The sequence below is a fragment of the Cannabis sativa genome, chromosome 6 (genome assembly GCF_029168945.1).
Source record: "Cannabis sativa cultivar Pink pepper isolate KNU-18-1 chromosome 6, ASM2916894v1, whole genome shotgun sequence".
Taxonomy (NCBI): domain Eukaryota; kingdom Viridiplantae; phylum Streptophyta; class Magnoliopsida; order Rosales; family Cannabaceae; genus Cannabis; species Cannabis sativa.
Genome location: NC_083606.1, coordinates 64,611,387 through 64,635,292, shown reverse-complemented (window position 1 = coordinate 64,635,292; position 23,906 = coordinate 64,611,387). Strand labels below are relative to the sequence as shown.

General features: G+C 33.0%; 1 protein-coding gene and 1 non-coding gene across 7 annotated transcripts; both read right to left on the bottom strand.

Moving 5' to 3' along the window:
• Nucleotides 1–2,846: 2,846 nt before the first annotated feature.
• LOC115724562 (uncharacterized) lies at nt 2,847–6,083 on the bottom strand. 6 transcript variants are annotated; one of them, XR_009688464.1, is made up of 4 exons: nt 5,810–6,083; nt 4,312–4,394; nt 3,767–3,968; nt 2,847–3,190 (listed from the first exon to the last, which is right to left on the bottom strand). XR_009688464.1 is itself a non-coding variant. In XM_061117415.1 (2 exons), the coding sequence occupies exons 1-2, from the start codon at nt 3,891–3,893 to the stop codon at nt 3,051–3,053; spliced, it is 267 nt and encodes an 88-aa protein (XP_060973398.1). In that variant the 5' UTR covers nt 3,894–4,303; the 3' UTR covers nt 2,847–3,050. The 6 variants fall into 6 exon arrangements, 1 of the variants encoding a protein (XP_060973398.1); XR_009688462.1 differs by lacking the exon at nt 5,810–6,083 and adding an exon at nt 4,764–5,243; XR_004013224.2 differs by lacking the exon at nt 5,810–6,083 and adding an exon at nt 4,786–5,242.
• Nucleotides 6,084–17,677: 11,594 nt separating this feature from the next.
• Nucleotides 17,678–17,784, bottom strand: LOC115721492 (small nucleolar RNA R71). The gene has a single exon (XR_004012511.2). It is a non-coding gene; the product is annotated as a small nucleolar RNA R71 (small nucleolar RNA).
• Nucleotides 17,785–23,906: the final 6,122 nt, after the last annotated feature.

Genomic DNA, 23,906 nt, shown 5'->3' with positions numbered 1-23,906 from the left:
AGACGACTTTTATTTTATGTATCAGTTAAACAGTTAAACTTTTTGTAAATATTTTTATAATCGGGATCCCGAGTCTTTTGTAATATTGTTTTATAAGTTTAATTAAAAAGCAAAATTTTAATTAATCACGTTTTTCCATAAACCTCGTTGATTAGCAACGAGCTGCACAGTATGTTTGAAAATCACGTAATACGCCTAAGTTAGTTAGGGTGTTACAATGACACTGGCTACTGCTATGGCCAGCCTTAGATACAACATTTGGGTGATGAGAAACAAGTGTTTATGGGACAAAGACAAACCTGAAACTGTCAGCATGTTAAAAGAGCTCAAATTAGGGGTAACTCATCGAATTAAGCTATTCTGGCCAAAGAAAATTTCAAAGGAAGATAGACAACGATTTTTTAGTTTGCGAATAATGTAAATGTATAGAAAAGAAATATGATTTGTGATTTACATGTATAGATGATTATTTAGGCCCTTGTTGAGTGCTATTAGACTGTAAACACATTATTTTTGAGCCAATACATATTCTGATTCATCAAAAAAATTATATTATAATATAATTTCATATTAATACACAAGTAACTAGTTAGGATTTGCTAATTTATTTTCTTAATCTTAAGGTATTACACTATTACAATACCTCATAAAAAAATTACTAAATTAATGTTTTTTTTTTGTTTGTACACAATCATATATGACTATGTTTTGTTGGCCGAGAACATTCATAAATCATTTTTACATTTTTTCTTTATCAAGATTAATAATATATATGTTTCAATAAATAATTCTAATGAGTTTTATATATTTTTTTTTTTTGATAGAAGATGAAGGTAGAGTAATTATAATTCAGGGTAAAAGGTCTAATTTATTATAGTATTTTTATATATAATTTGTTCAAATAGATTTTTTTTTCTTATATTAATTTTGATAATATTTGGTCGTCTTCAATGTTGGTGATGACAATAATTTTGAATGTAATTTCGATCACAAGTGAGATACAATAACTACTTAATTAAAAAAATATCAAAAAATATATCTTTTTAAACTATATCAAAAATATGTTCATACAAAAATATTTAACTCAAACTCAACTTTTTCTTTTCTTATTTTTCTTGTTAAAAAACTTTTTTTTTACCGATGGAACAATCTTAGCCCATATGATGTAACGATGAGAGATTTTTTTTAATTAGACAGAAAAATTAAGTATAAAAACTCAAAATTTTCTAATTTTACCCATTCATGGGTAATACCCATTAAGAGTACACTCATATATATATATGAGTGACTATTCAATGGTTATATTTTTATTGTAACCATATGGTTACATTTTTCTTTAACTTGTAATAGCAAGTTACTAATAGGTAGACATTCCTTTTTTAGAATTAATTAATTATAATTAACTATTTTCTTAAAATAATTAATTAAAATATTTAACAAGACCTCTTTTAGCAACTAATATTTATATTTAAATCCTTACTTTAATTATTTTAATAATTAAGCCATTTAATTATAATATTTACAATAAAATTTATTTTTTTTACAAAAATTAAATTTCTTTTGACACAAATTAAAATTCTCTTCTTATAATAAATTTTTAAATAATTAATTATTTTGTTACAATTAGATGAAATAAGTATGAGGCCTCAAACTAGTCAATAACAAGTGCAGTCATTTTTTTTTTCTAAAAAATCCTTCAACTTATTTCGCTTTTTACTTTTTAAATATTTAAATAAAAAATTAAATAATTAAGTGTAATAATTTAAAATTTATATTACAAGTATAATAAAATTTAAATTATAAAATTATATGTGTATAATTTTAAATTATAAAAAGTTTTGCGATAAAATTTTAAATAATTTAAGTGCAAAAAAGTAAATTGCTAAAAGATCCTTATATAGTAATAAATTGCAAAAAAATAATTAATAATATTTATAATTAATTTAATTTTAAAATATAAGATTAAAGTTTTATAAGGAAATAAATTATCAGATTACTTTCAGGTTACAAGTTATTTATTATTTACTTTTATTTAATTTCTAAATTAATCACAACCATTTAATAATCCAATGGCTTAAAAAAATGTAACCATGATGGTTACAATAAAAATGTAATTATTGAAACCTCTTCCATATATATATATATACTAGTAAAAAGCTACGTGTGAGACACGTATAGTAAATTTTATGCTAGTTATTTTTTACTTTATTTAAAGTAATACAATTAATAATTGAAGAATAAATATATATATATTTTTTGAAAATAAAGCGTGATACAATTAATATTTTTTTAAAAAAATATATTATTAGTTATTACGTGATATTATTATTATGTATATCTAACTAATGTAATTTATAAATTTGACAATTAAAAGTTAACATTGAATGCAATATATTAGTGTTTAAGAAAACTTGATAATTTAACTGTAATATGTTTTTAAGATAATATAAAAATAAATTAAAAATTAATATTCAAATACTAAAGAAAACACAACTTAAATGTGTGTAAAATAACAAAAAAAATTTAAAATCACACAGTAAATTGTTGATAAAGATAACATCTGTCTAAAAGTTGTAGATAAGAAAAATAAAGATACTCTTAATGGGTGGAGTTTAATTTTCATTTGCGCATATAATTGGATTGTCTATTTTTCTGTAGATAAATGGTAGTGTCGACAGAGTGACAATATTCCAGCAAATAGTTAGTTAGTTTCTTTTTTGGATAATGTACTATATTTTTTAATTATTATATAACTAATGTTACTTGTAGTTTAATTATTTAATTAAATAATAATTTTATTTATAATTTAAATAAACAATCATTTTTAAAAAATTGAATATGTGATATAAAGTATGAAATAAAAACATCATACATTGGAAGGAGAAAAAAAGAAAACAATGTTCGAAGTTTCAAAAAATAAATTCTTAATTTCAATGTCTCCGACCCAAAAATTAGAAAATTAGAAAACAATACACCAGAAAGATCACCAATGCTAACACCAGATCAGGTCCAACAAGACCCAGCAAAAGCACGCTTAACCAAAATCTGGACTATTGACTCCTCTGTCTGATGGCACAATGGACATAACAAGACTTTCGCCCCTTTAGACCCATTAGTCCTGCATATGTTGCATCAAAATTGGTTGCTTTACTGTCATTTACCCATGTAATCCCGTGGTTATCATTGCACACTGCATAAGAACAGCAGTTGAAAACTATGAGCTGAATATGTTGTATTGTTATTGAAATAAAACACTCGAATATCTTAGGACAATGTTGAGTTGAAAGCTCCAGATTAACAAAAAGAACAGGCCATCGAGTACGGTGAAAACAAAAGAACAGCACGAAAAGATAGTTGCAAGTGTATGTAAAATCCAACAAGAAAGAAGTTGCAAGTACGCATGTAAAAGCCGTAGACCAACAACAAAGATGTTGAACTACAAATCAAAAACTTAAAAACTTTTAGATCAGGTGATAACCTCCATTATAACTATGAACATAACAAATAATTCATTTTCGGCTTTTAACAAAGAGAACAGAAAGAGGCATCAACTTGTTCAGAAGTCTTTGCTATCTTTCCACAGAAAAACTATAAGTCCAATAATAATACTAAGCAAGAATTCTTGTTTTACTAATCAAATCCATCAACTCAGTCATTTTTTCTGAACTTTTTGTAGTATTATGTTATAGTAAAAAACAATTAAATATGTCATTTTATTTTCAGACTTATTTATTGGTTAGGGAATTTACTCTAAATTTCAGCTTACCAATTTGCATACGGTGAAGAGGCAGCCTTAGCTTTTCAATAGTTGAACCAATGGCTTCAACATCGACTCCAATTCCCAGTCCAACAACAGCAGCATGATAATAGTTGTGGGTTCCCATAACTTTCATTGCATCTAACTTTAGCTTAGAATCAACCCCTAAGGCAGAAACTTCTAAGTTGGCAATTTTTTCCTCAGAATCAATCTATTTGAGTAAAAGTAAAATTAAGCATATGGAACAACTCTAACCAGGACGAACTCTAGTTCATTAAGAAAGTTCTTAAGCCAAATCTCATTGCAAAGGGTATAAAGACAGCTGTGATCGATTGCTGGTAGAAAATATTTCTAAAATATATTATTCACTACAGTCTATAAGGGAAACAATGAAAATTAAAATGAATCAAATTCTTAGCTTCTTGGCAAGCTAAAACTAACAATTACACCTATATTGGCCTCTACATAGAAAAGAGAAAATGCCAAATTATGTGTCTTTATATGTGTAAGTAAATGTAATACACATGTAAATATATGAAAGAAATATTTCTTACTTTAATACCAGGGTAGTTTCCTATTCAAGAAAGAATAAGTTTGTTCTTCAATCGGTCAATTGCTTCATTTAAGTAGTGGCTATCTGAAAAGAAATTCAAAATTGGATGTTTAGGATATAAATAATAGCATACGCATTAAACAAATTGTGGGATGTATGAAGATGATGAAAGGCTAACTTCAAATTTATATTGTTAATGAATTTCACTCATACCAGACATGTTTGTTCAAGTATAGGGCATATCCTTCATAATGTAATTTTTTTTTTCCTTCATAATGTAAATTGATTATAAGTTCAATATCAACTTTTATATTTATGTCACTTTTATCATGAACGTACACAGGGTTTCCTTTCAAAGCTCAAGTACTATGGCAAAAGTTATCATTTTCCATCCCTTAATCTAACAAAGATGACAAATTAGATTGAATACTGCAAAGATAAGAGAAATAATACATTTAGGCTAACAAGGGCTTACAAGAAGAATTGCCAACTAAGCATCAGTCATGTTAGAATGGTTCTTCTACACTTGCTTTGTCTGTCTGCAGCAGAGTCAGTGTGTGTGTACTACAACTATTTTTAAAGCTATAGCGTAAAAGATGCTGTCATATTAGCTACCCCATTTCATCATCCTCTCCAGCCTGAGTAATATCTAAACATTAAGTTTGTCTCTCTTTAGGTAAAACTGAGTTCTAGTATAAAGCCAGAGAGTTTAATTTGTCCATCTAATTCACCCAACAGCTTGTAGACTTCGGGACAAGCTAAATGAGCATTCTCAGATGCAGCAAACTGGTGAATTTTGCTTTGTATTTCAATCCAACTGGACCCAGGACATCTCTTTTCCACTCCAAGGCCCTTCATTGTTGTCCATATCTTTGAAACCTCTTTCCACCGATTCTCTTCAGCATACATGTTCACTACTCGTTTGGTAAGCCGTATTAGGTCGTATTGTATTGTATTGTATTATATTGAATTGTATTTTATACAATACTTTTACATAAAACTATATGTGGTATTAACTTTTATGGACACCTAAATATATAATATTTTAGTATAAATTAAAGTTTAACATAGTATTATATAAAAATATGATATATAATTCAATTCAATATAATACAATACAATACAATACGACCTAATACGGCGTTCCAAACGAGCCCAAAAGGTGATAATAACCACTATTGTTTGGCTCCAATACCATTAATTCATTGACAGCAATCTGACCAATAGTCATGTTTCTATGAAGCTTACATCCACCTAACAGGGCCCCCCAAACAACATTGTTGGGTTCCATGAAGCTTCTTAATCCCATTAACTTATTTGAACAATTCCAAATAATTTAACCTCAGATGGAACCCCATGTTTTCAAAAGAAATAAATAAATCAATAACCAAACCAAAAATCAACAAATCTCAACTGTAATATAAATGAATCAATGAATGATAATAATAAAAGTAATTTTCAAATCTATTAAAAGTAATAAAACTAAATCATCATCTCACCTAAATACCATTGACGCAAAATTACACTGAAACAAGTCTATCATGGAATTTGAGTGGAGTGGAAAAAATAGACACTCACGTACAGAGAAGTCAATCATGATATTTGAGTATAGCGGGACAAATAGAGAGACGAGAGTGCAGATTTTAGGGTTCAAAACAGAATGTGCTCTGCGTTTTAAATAGCAACATCGGTTTTTGGGTTTGAATTACAATAACGGAAACTGTTGAGTCACACCAAGAGAGGTGCTGAACGATTGGGCTTGCCATAAAGCATTTAAAAATAATTTGGGAATTTAACTATTATTTTTGAATAAAAAAACTTAAAAAAAAGTATCTATAATTTTTTATAAACCAAAAATTCTGTTATATAGACATATTTATATAGAATAGACATACATCAATAATTTTCCAAAAATATTTGATTTTACTTATTCGGCAAAAGTAACCTCATAAGATGGTTACGCGGCTTATGGCCAAGCAATTATAAAAGCATAATAAACAATATTCAGATGGTGAGGAGGCATTTAATAATATCGTACACAATACTGTTCCTTGTACGTAGTTATTTTATGCTACCATACCTCGCTAGTGGGTAAACTCCAGATCTTTGATGCTGCTAAGATCATCAAATATATATATCTATATATATATAAATATGACTTGAATAACATAGCTACTTGAGTAGCTTCAAGTAGTTATATTTTGTGAATTGAAAGAACATACTGATTAGGTTCATTCAGGGATCTCTAGAAGCATTAAATCTGTTATTTTAAAGGCCAACCAATCTATAAGAGAAAATTCATATAAATAATCTTTTTTGAATGAATCGATTGCATAAGTGCATAAGAGAAATCAAAATAAATATAAAGTACTAAATTAAAAATAATTTAAGGAAATAGAAACACAACTGTGTATTATTGATGAAAATAAACCAAAAAAATAATACACCAAATATAAATACACATTTGAAGGCCCAAAATTATAAGACACATATCAGAATGTTGCACCAACCTTTTCAAAGAAGATAGTTTGGGGAATTTGGATTGTGACGATATTGAGCAATTACTCTGCTCCATTTCTCTCTGCTTCTCTATATTTAGATATTTCTCTATGGTTGCTTCCAAATTACTTCCTCCTTCCTGGAAGTTGAACAATATACATGAATAATATAATTTCACAGTTAAATGAACCCCAATGAGAAAAATTCAATGAGAAAGATGGCCTTACCCCATTTTTTTTTTCAGCTTAAAACCCAACATTTCATAGCCAAAAGAAAACTCTAGCAAAGAACTTCCTATCACAATTTAAAGCAAACCACAAAATAAAATTTGAATAATGAATCCCTTATCTGAGAATCAAAAGAAACGATTTCTCTTTACAAAATCATTATTGTCCAAGCAGACTTAACCGGACAGCTTTTGAAGTAATTTTGAATCTTTGATTCTTTCCAAAAATAGTTATATTACTTCAAGTACACGATATACCTTAGAATTTGTTTTATTATTATTTTATTATATATAAATAATATTTTATTAAATAAAAATTAAAAGTTACTCATGAATTTTTCATAAACCAAGAATTTCAGTTATATATGCACACTTTATATAGAATAGATATAAAGGGAGAAATGAGACACTAATGTGGCAGTCTAAAATCACTCTAAATAATATTATTTATTCTCTCCTTAATTCTCATTTTTTTTTAATTTTTTATTAGATTTAAAAATATTTATTTATTTCTTATATTTCTTTATTATTTTATTATTATTAATTAATAATTTTAGTTTCTTTTTAAAAAAAACGTTTTTTTTTTATTATTATAAAAAATCTATATATATTTTTAACATGAAATTATGAAAAGAAAGAAGAAAAAAATCATGATTTTTACTTCTATGAAACTCTTTCTATTGCAATGTAAGAGTTATTGTGAATTTTTATATTCTCAATGACTATATTTGTTCATAAATTAAATATCTGAAAAAGATAAATATTTTATACATGGTCAAATTTGGATTCATTAAATAATTTATTTTTTAATTTTATTTTAAAAATTAATTATAAGCTCGAATATCCAAACTAAGTAGTTTTTTTTTTTTTTTTAGCTAGATCACAAACGCGTGTGAAATTGAAGCTCAAAAAGATTAACGGTTAGAGGTATTTCGATTTAGCTACTACCCTAATTGAGCTATGGAACAAATGGTGGGTAGCAAACAATGAATCTTTCTTTTCTTGATGTTTGCTGTGTTCTTGGTGATGAGGTGGAAAGTGGAATATACTACAGTTGTGTGAAACAGAAATAAGCCATCTAAAAAACGACAAACTCTGCTATTGATCCCCACAAGCTTATAATTTGTAAGGACATTCATAGGTGCACCACACAATTATATGCATATAACAAGAAACTCGTGTTCAATCAATATAACGTGTCTCACCTAATCTAACTGAACTATTAAATTATGACTTATTATGAGTTTCCTTTCTCCTATAAATAGGACGTAGTCACCATTGGCCAATGGCCATTACATCACAAGAGAAAAAAAAATCGAATTGTAGACTAAGAATGAAGAAGTTTATTGTGACGACGACATTAGTAGTGGTGGGTGTGATGGTTATGGGATGCTTTGGTCGACTAAAACCGGATATTGATCCGAATTTGGGCGCAACGCGATGTAGGATACTTGATGAATACTGTCATTGGGCACAAGAGAAGATTTGCTGTGAAGGACTGGCATGTGAAGGTGATTGGATATGGGGTGAGAATCGAAAATGTGTGCCTATAGAAAGATGCATCAAAACTGGTGGTAGATGCAATTTTATATCAGATCCCTGTTGCTACCCGGCGAGATGCACATCTCTCTCTGACCAAGGAAGATGTCAAGTCCCTAAATTGGGTTTAGATGTTCACCAAAACGATGCCTCATCGGAAATTTCAACTTATTAGTAGTACTATATAATTAATATAAGAAACTATTGATCGATCCAGCAAGACTGTTTAATTAATGTTAATACAGTCTTGTATATATGTTTCTTATTGCTTTATGTATTTTTAAAAGTATTGCTTGCAATATGGTACCGTACGTGGTGTGGTTTGTTTTAGTACTACTAATAATAAAAAGTGCCTTTGACTCTTTGAGGCATTTGTTATTGTTGGTTTATTAGTCTAAGTAGCTTTGTTTTTTTGGGGAAGATAGCTAGTCTAGGTAGCTTGAGATCCATTATTCCCTATATATAGGTCATTTTATTGTATCTTTGTGTTTTAAATGTTTTATGAGAGTTCTCTGGCTTTTACTCAAGGGTTCTATAAGCCACTGAGCTATCTCAGTGGTGAGGGATATGGGTGGGGAAAAAAGAAAAGGGTATGAGTTAGAAGGTAATATTCTCCAAAAGTCACAATTAGTGACATTTTTTTAAAAAAATATCACAATATAACTATACTTTAATGACATTTGTTAAAAAATATAACTATAATGAGAATGAATGATATTTATTTTTTTTATATGTAACTATTGATATATTTTAGTGACATTTTATAAAAGTGTCATTAATTTATCAATATTTACATATTTAGTGACATTTGGCATTTATAAAAATGACATCAAATATTAGTGACATTTTAAAAAGCCATCTAATTAAGTATTTTTAGTGACATTTCAAAAGTGAGTAGTAAAAAAAATTAGTGGAATTTTTAATTTTAATGTATTTTTTGAAGTTATATTTATTATACGAATTTATAAAAAAAAAAAAAGTTTAAATCTAATTAATTTTTTAGGCATAAATGAAAAATAACTTAAGTATAAGTATTGTATTATAATAAAAGCTTTTAAATGAATAAAATTGATTTCTATAACAAAAGGATTAAGATAAATAAAATTTATAAACAAAGTATTAATAATAATAATAATAATAATAATAATAATAATAATAATAATAATAATAATAAAATACCTACATCACTAAGCTTCTTCATCTATGTTATATCTGGCATATCTTTACTAACCAAACTAATATCTTCACTGTCAACATCGAAAGATGCACCGCAATAAGATTCCACATTCTCGTTGTGTGATTGCACGTTCATAATATAATAATCTCTAGAATTTATTTTTAAAGCAACATGTCATCCTTTGTTTGACATCTTCCATATACATTACTTGTTTTGCTTGAGAAGCTAGTATAAATGCCTCATCTTCACGCATCAATTTTGAAAACTTTACTCTTGTGCAATCTTTCTCTTTTTTAATACCACTACTCGAAAGTCAATCACACTTAAATAACACAACACGATTTCTTGAACAATAATCTAGTTCTATAATATCTGTTAATATTCTAAAAAATATAACATCTCCAAAAATAGAATTTGGATCCCTACTATTTGAAAAACTTTGAGTCATGGCAGTCATAATAACTCCACTATTTTGAGTTCTTAATTTCTTTTCGATTTCTTTTGTATGAAACCGAAACCATTTATTAAATATTCTTTAAATCAAATGAATGTATTATTTGGTCCTTTAGCCAAACAATAAAGATCTTCAGAAAGTCGATTATGCCCATTATCATGTAATTCTTCTGCCTAATTCGACAAAAAAAAAATTAATAAATAAATTACTACACTCAATGTGTTTGTGAACTCATTAAGTAATACAAATAATTATGAATTGAAAATAAGCTTACCTTTTGTGCAAACCACGAAGGAAATGTCTAGCTATGAATCTGATTTACAATCATTGCTCTTTGACGAGAATTTTGTTGTGCAATGATATTGCGATGATCCCTACGAAATTAATATGCATAAGACATACTTACTTAATGTTTCAATATTTTTTTTTTCTTTTTTTGATCAAGAAGGAACAAACTTCATTAATCACAAGCTATTACAAAACTATACAAGCCAATAAAAACGGCTATAAACAAGAATTACATAAAAATTCTCTCTATGTATCTCTTTTCATGGTCTTTCATATTCCTTTTTTTAGCTACATGTAATCTATAATACATTGTATCTTTGATATCTTGAGTAATTTTTGAAGTTGTACTCGAAAATTTGTTGAAGAGACAATTGTTCCTATTGCTCCATATGTGGTATATCATAGCTGCCAAAAGAGACACATGAATCCTATGAAGTTTATCCCCTCTGTTCATGATCAGCCATTGCTTCCAACCATTGAATCCAGTCGGCCAGCTCCTAATTCCCAGCCAGCTGCTGATGCTCTTCCCTGCCTGCTGAGAAAACTAGCAGGAAAAAAATAAATGGGAGTTGCTTTCTGGCTGCATTCTCACAAACCGGGCATTGGATGCTGTCAAGAGTAATGTGGAATTGCTCAAATTTGTCACGGGTTAAGAGCTGAGAGTTGATAGCTTGCCATAGAATGAACCTGTGTTTTGGTAAGTTGAATGAGCACCAAATGTACCTGCTGTACTCAAAGAGAGTTTGAGGAATGCTGCTGTTATACAGTAAGGCAGCCTTGAATCTCATACCAGCCCTTGCTTTGTGTATGTCTTCTCTAGTGAATTTGTCCCTTAGAGAACATAGTTTCCTCCAATACCAACTAGTGTCACTCTTAAGATCATATTCCCACCAATTCTTTCCTTTTAGATAATTGCTGACCCATTTCACCCAAAGCATGTCCCTTTTGGTAGAAATGGCCTAAACATATTTTGCAAGAATAGCTTGATTCCGCTTGATACCATCCTTGAAGCCAAGGCCTCCATAGGTCTTTGGAAGACAATCTTTCTCCCAAGAGGTCCCATTCCAACCCCATAGGAATCCCCGACAAAGTTTCTCAACCTCCTTTGCCATACTATGCGGAAGAATGAATATACTCATCCAATAATTCCTTAACCCACGCAGAACTGAATGTATGAGTTGAGCCCTGCCGGCAAATGAGAGATGTCTAGTAGCCCAAGTGTGGAGCCTTTGCTTAATTTTCTTGATTATCACACCACAATCCTCCGCTTTCCATTTTTTTGGTCTTAAGGGGACTCTCAAGTACTTGAGAGGGAATTCTCCTTCTTGAAGGGACAACTCTTTCACCATTTTTTGCTTTTCTTCGTCTTTCACACCCCCAAAATAGAGATGAGACTTATTAATGTTGATAGAAAGTCCTGAAGTGGCACTGAATTCATCTAGAATCTGCTTAATAATCTGAATCGAGCCAAGGTCTCCTTTGCAAAATATCATCAAGTCATCCGCAAAACTCAGATTAATTATCTTTAGATTCTTACAAAGAGGCTGATACCTGAATTCAGAGTGATTAGCAGCTAGAAGAAGCCTCCTGGTTAAATACTCCATTATAAGGACAAATAAGAGCGGAGATAGAGGATCACCTTGTCTCAACCCCTTCTTGCCTTGGAAACTCCCTTGAACTCTCCCATTCATCAAAATTGAGTAAGATGTCGATTTTAAGCATGTCATGATCCAAGTGATGAATCTGCCCGGCAAGTTAAATTCCTTCAGAAGCTTCTCCAAAAACTCCCAATTGACTGTGTCATATGCCTTACTTATGTCCACCTTGATAGTGCATCTAGGTGAAATGTTTTTCCTTTTGTAGTTCTTTAGGAGATCTTGAAGAATCATGACATTATGAGCTATTGATCTCCCTTGCACAAAAGCTCCTTGATTCTGGTTTACCAATCCTGGAAGAACTTGAGAGAGCCTCAAACAAAGTAATTAGATATGCATTTATAGATTGTTGTACAGCACACAATCGGCTTGAACTCCACAACTTTAGTCGGGTTTTCTGTCTTGGGAATAAGAGTGATCATAGTTGCATGAAGTTCCCGTGGCATGATACCTGTCAAGAAAAAATTCTCCACTGCTTTAGTGAATTCAGCTCCAATTTCAGGCCACAATGTCTTGAAAAACCCAACTCCATAGCCATCTGGACCAGGTGACTTGGTGTCCGGTATACTGAATAAAGCCTCCTTAATTTCCTTGGTAGAGAAAGGTTTGATTAAAGCCAATTGTTGCTCTCTGTTTAGCTTGTTCCCCATCTCCATACACTCCTTTTTTAAGTCTTGAGTAGGCCTTGTGCTTGTCCCCATATAGCCTTGAAAGTGCTTTATGAAGTGCTTGACAACCTCACTGAAATTATCAACAACCTCTCCATAGTCATTGGTATAAGTAACTATGCTATTTTCCATTCTTCTTTTTTTTTCAGGAAAGAGTGGAAAAAGGCATTGTTCTCATCCCCTTTGCTTAACCAAGTTACATTGCTCCTCTGTCTCAAGAAGCTGTGGTACATCTTCTCTTGGGTATTAAAGTTCAAGGCAGTCTCTTTTTCTATCTGTTGGACAGTGGTATCACGCGGTTGATCTTGAGCTTGAGTTCTAGCTTGAATGTACAGGTCCCTCGCTTCTTGATAAATTTTTCCAATATCCCCAACTCTCTCTCTATTAAACCTCTTGATGGAGTGTTTCAATCTCATAAGTTTCAAATACAAGCCTGTCACACCCTCTCTTCTCATCGGTTTCTGCCAGCTATCAAGAACTACATCTTTAAATTCTGAGTGATCAGCCCAAAAATTATAGTATCTAAAAGGTTTGTACCCAATCTCCACATTAGTCGTAGTTGACACAAAACATAAACAATGATCAGAGATAGTCTCCCAGCTATAGTGAGCTTTTGTCTTAGGAAAGTTGTCTGTCCACTCCTAATTCACAAAGGTGTGATCAATTTTAGAATAGATCCTTTTGTCCCCATCTTGATTATTAGTCCACGTATAACCCGAACCTGTCTTAGGGAGTCTGTCCATGTGACTTTGAGCTAGCCACTCAGTGGAATCTTTTAGATCATTCAAAGTGACCTCCTTGCCTCCCTTCCTATCCTCCAAGTCAAACAGAGAATTAAAGTCCCCTGTTATTAACCAAGGCATAGTAGTGACCTTGAGATTGATTATCCCCTCCCAAAGATTCTTTCTCTCCTCTCCTGTATTAAAGCCATACACAAAAGTGATGTTCATTGCTTCAGAATAGCCAGCCATTTTCACATAACAATGAAGAAACTAAGGGTCTTCTCTAACAACAATAACTCAAGTAAAACTTCTCCTCCATATCACCAAAATCCTATTTTCAACATTCGTGCTAGTATAGTAATCCCACTTAGTGAACTTCGTAGCCATCATCTCACTAACTTTATTATTCTTGAGTTTAGTCTCCAACAAACCACAAACTCCAATTTTATTCATGCAACACAATTCAAAAACAGTATTCTGCTTCTCCATTTTATTCAACCCCCTCACATTCCAACACCCTATATTATTGTTATCCATTAATTGTAGCAGGAAAAACAATTACATTGTGTTCAGTAGATACCTGCTTTTCTACCCTGCTCTCATTTTGTTGTAGCAAATGAAACACATTGTTGCTGCTCTCTGCTATTTCTTTCGAGTTTCCTGGTTGTTTTGCAGCTGTCACAGGGACTGTGTTCTTTGGAATCACCCACTCTTGATGTGACTTGGTTACTGCCTTTTCTTTCCCTTCTTTTTTTCTGTTGCTGCTTGTGTTTCTGCTGCTGGTGCTGCTGTTTCTCGACCCTTTGCTTCATAATTTTATCATGCCGGCAGTTCGCTTTTATGTGTCCAAATTTAGAGCATTGGGCACACATAGCAGGTAGCCATTCATATTCAACTTTCTGGTCTTGGAGCTGCCCAAATTCATTGAAATAAGGAATAAACCGAGGTGGTTCATCCATGATTTCCATTTCAACTAAGACTCCAGCATACTGTGACCAAGTTTGGTCATTAGTGTGTTGATCCACCATAATTGGCTTCCCTATAGTGATAACAAGAGCACTTGAGCTTTTGGTACCCCAGTATTGCAGCCCTAAATCTTGAAGCCTGATCCACAATGGAACAGTACGAACCAAGTTCATAGCATTTAAATCTACAGACCTGGGGCGAACGATCACAGGTTTTCGATCAAACTGCACAATTCCTGCCTCCACCACTTGATCACGGGTAGCCTCATCATTGAACCTCACCATTATCATTCCCATGGACAACTTGCTGACTTGAACCACACCTAAATGACCCCAAACCCTTTTGATAAACCCTTCAAAAATAGATACAGGGGGATTAGCACCTAGTACCTTGCATATGACTGTTGTGTTCCAGTTCTTCTCCTCTTCTTGAACCTCTTCCAAATCGACTTGCGCTATCTTAATCCCGTCTCTGATTAGAGGCTCAGTGAACAAAAGTTGTTGGTCCCGATTCAGAGATTTCTCATTCGTGAACGCCTCCCAGGTTTGCTTAGCAGATCTCAGAGTTTGTTGTTTCTCCACATTCATCTTCATTGCATCCTCAACCTCCTCCACCCAACTCTGAGTTCGAACGCTGCCAGATCTGCTCATATTCTCTGTTTCAAGGATATCCTGAGATCGAACCATCTCTGCTATCAGGTTGAACCCCTCGGCTGAATGAACTTCATCAATGTCCTCTGTTTCATCCTCTCTCTCAGTGAAACTTTCTTCAACTGTAACATGAGTGACTGGTTTTCTTCTTACTTTTTTCTTCCTCACCATGGAAGGAGAAAGCAGAGGGAACGGAAACTATTATTGATAGTAAAAATTTTAAACTTTTTTTTTGTTTCAATATTTTTTTTATTATTAAAGATATCATAAATAATACTTACTAAATAAACGATTCTACGACATTACAATTAAATCATACATATTGATGTGCCTTAGTTTTGGTATCCTCGTCTAAAGTCTCGGTATCTATTTTTCCCAAATTTCGACCTATTATTTGGAAAAATAGGTAGCATTTCTCTATTTGAATTTGGGTTACTGTAATTTTTAGGCTTATGATTAATTTTTGTCCCTACACCTTCTATATATCTTTAGCAAAATGTCAAATATTCATTAGCTAAATATTCTTCAGCAATACAACCTTCTGGCTTACTTTTGTTTCGAATGTATGACTTCCACTTAGACAAGTATCTCCAATTATTCATAGGAACATGTTAGACTAAAATTAGTCTAAGTTTCGGGTCGTATTTTCGGTTAGTTTTCACTCTTTGTTTTGAGTTTTAAGGCTATTTTACGCTGGATTCTTTTGTTTTAGGTCCTCCAGTGTTTAAAGAAAGTATTTACAAGAATTGAGGACAAGGGCGAAATAATTGAGAAGAAAAACAAACAAGACATTTTGCTGCCTAATCCCGTCGCGACGGGGAAAAGCCTTCGTCGCGACAGGGATTGGCAGAGAGTTTTGGAAAATTTTGTTTAAGCCTTCGTCGCGACGGGCAAATCCTTCGCCGCAACGAAGCTTCAGTGACGGGATTTTTGGACAGTTTCGTAATTTCAAGAATTTTAAAGATGAGACTTGGTTTAAATAGAGAGAGTTCGTGAAAATTGAGATTCATTCAGATTTGGAGCCCTAGAAACAAAGGAGGAGACTTGAAGAGCGGCTTGTGGCGACCCGGATCAATTACTTCAACTAGTTCTTTCTCTTCTCTTTAATTTTTCTATGTTATTTTCTGTTTCAATTTTAATAATGGATTTGATTGTGGATGTTATGAACTAAACTCCTATTTAGGGAGATGATGATTGTTGATTGACATTATCTTTAGTTAATAATAATTGTTATTTCTCCTTTCTTGATTGTGAAATTTATCCATATTTTTGTTAATTCCATGTTTAAGCTTGATCACCTTTTACATGTTCTATGATCTCAATTCAAAATCTGAAAAGTGAGAATTAGGAATGCTAAAATTGGATAAACTAGGTTTTGATGTGAAACGAAAGTATTTATATAGCCTTAGTGACAATTAGATTATTGCGTAATGCTGATTATATGTTAGTCTAATTCAGAGATGATTAGATAACATGTAATTTAGGGCCTAAAAGATCTGAAAAGAGCTAGGTTAATTTTATAATATGTCATTCACATTGAGAAAGAGAGTAGTAATTAGCATTAATAATTGGGTAATTAAATCAACATGATTTTTTTTCCTAATTTCTCAACCTTAATTAAACAACTTTACTGCTTTCTTTAATTTTCTTGATTATCTTTATTTCAAACTTTATTAAAATTCTTTTTATCTGCCAAATAGAATCATAAATCTAGTTTAGTGGTATTCAGTTCAATTCCCTGTGGTTCGATCTCACCTGTGTGAGTTTACTACTTGATTATGTACACTTGCGTATTGTTCATATTTTTCGTAACAAGTTTTTGGCGCTGTTGCCAGGGAATTGTTTAAAAATTGATATTACAAAAATTAGATTAAATTCTACTTTGGTTAATTCTTTCTGCTTATTGCTAATCTGTTTCTTTTAGATTGTCATATTTTATTTCAGGCATTAGGGGTGCATGCGACGTCAAGGACAAAGTGTAATACTTCCAGTTGATCCTGAAATTGAAAAGACTTGTAGAAGAAATAGAAGAAACAAAAGGCAAGAAAGAATTTCAGCAAGCGCTGAAATAGAAGAAGTCATGGCTGATAATGCTAATGGCGGTAATAATGGCGGCAACAACGGTAATAATGGAGGTGCCATTGAAGATCAAGCACACGATCGTAGTCTGAGAGACTACATTCTTCCAACATTGACGGGGGTTCAGTCTTGTATAAGACCACCTACCGTGGAGGCTAATAACTTCGAGATAAAGCCAACCATACTCCAAATGGTGCAGTCGTCAATCCAGTTTGGCAGACTTCCCTCTGAGGATCCCAATCTACACTTGTCTAATTTCATGGAGCTATGTCACACTTTCAAAGTCAATGGAGTCAGTGATGATGTCGCTTGAGACTATTCCCATTCTCGCTGAGGGAGCGAGCCAAAAGTTGGTTGATCTCCTTGCCACCGAGCTCTATTGCAACATGGACCGATTTGGCAACGAAGTGTCTGTCTAAGTTCTTTCGTCCATCAAAGTCTGCTAAGCTGCGAGGAGAAATTAATAATTTCTGTAAGCTGGACAATGAATCTCTCCATGAGGCTTGGGAGAGGTTCAAAGATCTCATCAGGAAATGTCCACATTATGGTATTGCAAAGTGGATGTTGGTCCATAACTTCTACAACGGGCTGATTGGTAATACTAGAACGATCATAGATGCCGCAGCTGGTGGGGCATTTATGAGAAAAAGTGCAAACGAGGCGTATGATCTGCTCGAAGAAATTGCTTTGAATAACCAACAATGGCCAACTAAAAGAAGCCAAACGAAGAAGGTTGCTGGTATGCACGATGTAGACGCCATCACCAAGTTGACAGCCCAAGTGGAGGCCTTGACGAAGTTGATGACTGCTCAGGTAAAATAGGCTCAAGTTGCTTGTGAGCTCTATGGGGGTCCTCACACATATGACCAATGTCTGGTGGATTTGAATAGTTTGCCAATGGATCAAGAAAAATCCATTGGGAACTATTCTCAAAATAATAATTATGGGGACAAGGAACAGGGGTTCTACCAGTAGAGAAATCAGCCCCAACAAAACCAACAACAGCTGTAGCAACAAAATCCTAGTGGAGGCTTAAATATCCAAGCTGACTTATTGCTCCAATTCATGATGGAGACTAGAGCCTCTATTAAAACTCTAGGAACTCAAATGGAACAATAGGCTACTCAAGTGGCAAAACAAGTTCAAGAAAATTCACCTAGCACTAGTGAGGCAAAGGAAAAAGAGCAATGTCAAGCAATTTCCTTGAGAAGTGGAAAGATTTATGGAGGACCTAGTGGCAAGCAACCAGTTGAAGATGGGGTTCAGGATCAACATGCACACACACACGCACCAAAGGAAAAGAAGACTACTAAGGGTCTTGCACCGAAAGAAGCTTCGCCTCCGATCAGCATAGATCACCATATTAAAATTCCTTACCCTCAAAGACTCCGCAAGAACAAACAAGCAGTTTTCAAAATTTCTTGAAATATTCAGCAAACTGCACATTAACATTCCATTTGCGGAGGCCTTGGAGCAAATGTCAACTTACCTGAAGTTCATGAAAGAAATTTTAGCTAAGAAAAGAAAGTTGGAAGAATTTGAGACAGTGGCACTCACTGAGGAGTGCAGTACAATTTTGCAGAAGAAACTAGCACCCAAGCTTAAAGATGTTGGTAGTTTCAATATTCCATGCTCTATACGGGGTTCGGTGGAAACTAAAGCTCTTTGTGATCTGGGAGCAAGTATTAATCTAATGCAATTTTCTCTCTTCAAAAGGCTAGGATTGGGAAAAGCAAAGCCCACAACAGTGACTTTACAACTGGCGGATTGTTCTTTGACTCATCCTCGTGGGATAATTGAAGATGTATAGGTGAAGGTTGGTGAGTTTATCTTCCCTGTGGATTTCCTATTTCTTGATATGGAGGAAGATTCAACTATTCCTATTATTTTGGGAAGACCATTCTTAGCCACGGGGCGAGCATTAATAGATGTTCAAAAGGGGGAGTTAAAGTTGCGAGTGCAAGATGAAGAGGTCAATTTTAAGGTTTTTTCCCCAACCGACATTCCTACCTGTTGCAAGATTGAGATGGTAAAGGGTTCTTTTGTTAAAGTGTTAGAAATTTATTGAGGTCACAATTGTATGTATAAAATATGTGTTGGGTCATCAAATAAATAAGTCAAATTTATGTGGTCTATTTTGGAATAAAGTTTATGACTTAAGGGCATAATTGTCATGATTTTAATATGTGGATACCATAAGGACAATTACTATTTTGATGAGGGGCCAAATAGAAATAGTCAATAAATATTACCAACAGGTTTGTCTGTTGGTAATATAACAGGTAATGGTCCCCATTTGCATCGTATCTTTTCACTCTTGTATCCCCATCACAAAGAGAAAAAGTTTTAGAGAAAGCTTTGATGCAAATTGGAAGATCATACCAATTAAAGATCATTTAAAGGTCGATTCTATAGACTCCGGTACGCTTCCGCTATTCCTTAATCTTATTGTTGGATTCTCTTTAATTAATTAGGGCTATATACAGATTTACCGTGTTTCTAACATGTGGTATCAAGAGCATCCCTAAATTAGTTCTTGAGAATTTATGGTAGTATTGATCTTCCATTAAATTATTTTTTTTGCATTCGGAATATTTAGTTAATCATGTTATATATATATGTTCCACCGCTGGAAATTTGTTCTAGGTTTCAATAGCTGGTTAATATATATTGCGATTGAAGTTGTTTTTTATGTATATAATGCGATGATATATGAAATGAAAGTTTTGCAAAGCATTTATAATACTTTACGATTGAATATATATTCTGCCGCATTTATCTATTGCTTTACGATTGTAATCGTCAGCTGCATATATGTGCGATAGAAACTTTCACATATTGAAAGTTTTGGTTTTGTTTGGTGATATCGACATATGAGAAAATATATATATAAATAAGTAATATGCTGTTTGAAGATTGTAGAGTCAATGACTGAATTGTATATATATACGATTTGAAAGGTTTTGGTTAGACAAGAATGCATGATGTATTCAATTCATTTATTATTATTATTATTATTAAAATATATAATAGTTTTAATGAAATAGTAATAATAATTCAGTAGCAATTAAATTCAAATTTTGGTTTTAGAATTTATTAAGGATATCTAATATTTAATTAAATTAATTGAAACAAAATATCACCAAACTGATCTCTTTTGTGTAGATTAATTTAATAAAAATATTATGATAATTGTGTGTATGTGATTCATAAATTTATTAACTAACCCAAAGGTGAGTTAATATTTGGTTGAATTCCATGCATGAGTTGTGGTGATAAATGTGTGACAATTATAAAGTATTTTGTGTGAATAATATGTTAGTCTAAAGATTGCATATTATTTGACATAATTTATTGTCAATGTTTGATCACTACAACAAGAGTACCGCTTACAATTAATATTACTGTCGAAAGACTTAATATTAATGTTGTGTTTGGTATCTTGAGATGGGATTAACCATTCTTTGAATTTATTGTTTTATTTGGATTCTTATATGAGCATGTTATTTATGTAATTGTAATCTTCTTTTCAGCTGTTGCTAGTGTATCTGCTAACCTTAATTCGATACCAGTCCTTAATGGTAATAACTTTAAGGACTGGAAGGAGAACATTTTTATTGTTCTTGGCTGCATGGATCTTGACCTTGCAATAAGGATGGATCGTCCTGCTTCTCTTACGGATACCAGTACCTCCGAGCAAAGGAGGATTTATGAGAAGTGGGACCGTTCAAACCGCATGAGTCTTATGATCATTAAGCGCGGTATACCTGAGGCTTTTAGGGGTGCGGTGTCCGAGGAGGTCACCGATGCCACAACTTTCCTTGTTGAAATTGAGAAGCGCTTTGAAAAAAAGCGATAAGGCGGAAACAAGTACTCTTTTAAAGAAACTTATTCCATGAAGTTTAAGGGCAAGAAAAATATAAGGGAGTACATTATGGAAATGTCTCACCTTGCTTCAAAGTTGAAGGCACTAAAGCTTGAGCTTTCTGATGACTTGCTTGTACATTTAGTTCTTATCTCTCTTCGTCCACCATTCAGTCAATTCAAGGTCAGTTACAACTGCCAAAGGGAGAAATGGACTCTTAATGAGCTCATTTCATTTTGTGTTCAAGAGGAAGAAAGATTGAAGCAAGAGAAGACTGAAAGGGCTCACTTGGCAAGCACCTCTAAAGATAAGGGCAAGAAAAGAAAGAATGAGGCTGCTAAGGATAAAGGTCCTGCACCTAAGAAACAAACTCAAGCCAATAATGATGATGCTTGTTTCTTTTGTAACATGAAAGGACACATGACGAAGGAATGTGCTAAGTACATTGCATGACGAGCAAAGAAAGGTACATTTCTTACTTTGGTCTGTTCTGAGATAAATTTAGCTTCATTACCAAGAAACACTTGGTGGTTGGATTCCGGTGCTACTACTAACATCAGTGTTTCAATGCAGGTTGCCTGAGTTACCGAAAGCCAAATGATGCTGAAAGAAGCATTTATGTGGGAGATGGCAAGTCTGTAAATGTGGAAGCAATAGGGCATTTTAGGTTGTTGTTAAGTAGTGGTTACTATTTGGACTTAATAGATACTTTTGTTGTACCGTCATTTAGACGGAATTTGGTTTCTGTTTCTTGTTTGGACAAATTGGGTTATTGTTGTTCATTTGGAAACAATTGTTTTAGTTTATCTATTAATTCAAATACTGTTGGAACTAGTTCTCTTATGGTTTATGACAACTTATATTTGCTTGGCACCGTTGCTTCTTATAATGAAACCTTGAATGTAGAATCACGTGGTACTAAGCGTAAAATGGATAATGAAAAATCAAGTTCCTTATGGCACAAACGGTTAGGTCACATCTCTAGAAATAGAGTTGAGCGACTTGTGTCTGATGGAATTTTAGATTCAATTGATTTTTCAGACTTTGATGTTTGCAGCATTGAATGCATCAAAGGCAAACAGGCCAAAACAAAGAAATTGGGTGCGAAAAGAGCTATAGATGTCTTAGAGTTGATACATACGGATATTTGTGGGCCATTTCCTACACCTTCCTGGAATGGTCAACGATATTTTGTATCATTCATAGATGATTACTCAAGATATGCGTACCTATTTCTACTTCATGAAAAGTCTCAAGTCTTGGATGTGTTCAAATCTTTTAAGGCTGAAGTTGAGAATCAACTTAGCAAAAGAATAAAGCAAGTCAGGTCTGACCGTGGTGGTGAGTATTATGGTAGATATGACGGATCAGGTGAACAACGTCCAAGACCTTTTGCCAGATATCTAGAGGAGTGTGGAATTGTGAAACAGTACACTATGCCGGGATCTCCTAGCATGAATGGTGTTGCTGAAAGACGAAACCGTACTCTTAAAGATATGGTAAGGAGTATGATCAGTCATTCAACCTTACCAGAATCACTCTGGGGAGAGGCACTTAAGACACCAGCCTACATTTTGAATATGGTACCAACTAAAGCAGCTGCAAAAACACCTTATGAGCTTTGGAAAGGGCGAAAGCCTAGTCTTAAGCACTTCCATGTTTGGGGAGGTCCAGCTGAGGCTAGGCCTTATAGGCCAAATGAAAAGAAGCTGGAACCCAAAACTGTGAGCAGCTACTTTATTGGATATTCTGAACGATCTAGGGGTTTCAAGTTTTATGATCCCAAAGTAAAGAATATATTTGAAACGAGAACTACAAAGTTCTTTGAGGATATTGAGTTTGGGGGAGAAATACGGTTAAAGACTTTGTTTTTGAGGAGGATTTGGAATCAACCACTCCTCTTGAAAATGAGTTGATTCCTATTCCAATAGTTACTTTTGACAATATTCAGGATTCCATTCCTATTATTGATCAAGTTTTAGATCAAGAGCAACCAAACATAGTCAATCAAACCCCAGAGGTACAAACTCAACAACCTCAAGAACAAGTGCCTTTGCGACGATCCACTAGAGAAAGAATAAATGCTATTAATCCAGATGAATACATAGTGTATCTTCAAGAACATGAGGAGGAAATTGGAATGATGAAAGATGATCCAATCAACTTTCATCAGGCCATGAAAAGTTCTAACTCTCAAAAGTAGAATGATGCCATGAATGAAGAGAATAAGTCTATGCAAGACAATAAAGTTTGGGAAGTTGTCCCATTACCAGAAGGTGTAAAACCAATTGGTTGTAAATGGATATTTAAAACCAAGAGGGATGAAAATGGTAATGTGGTGAGGTTTAAGGCACGTCTTGTAGCAAAAGGCTATACTCAGAAAGAAGGCATTGATTATAAAGAGACTTTCTCTCCGGTTTCATCGAAAGACTCTTTTAGAATAATAATGGCACTTGTTGCTCACTTTGATCTTGAGTTAAATCAGATGGATGTTAAAACAGCGTTTCTCAATGGGAACATTGATGAGACAATTTATATGGAGCAACCAGAAAACTTTGTGGTTGGTGACCCAAAGAATATGGTTTGCAAATTAAAGAAATCCATCTATGGACTCAAGCAAGCTTCCCGTCAATGGTACCATAAATTTCATCAAGTGGTTCTCTTATTTGGTTTTGAGATGAATGCTGTTGATGATTGTGTGTATCATAAGTTTAGTGGGAGTAAGTGCATATTTCTAGTTCTATATGTCGATGACATATTGCTTGCCATTAATGATATAGGCTTATTGCACGAAACCAAGAGATTTCT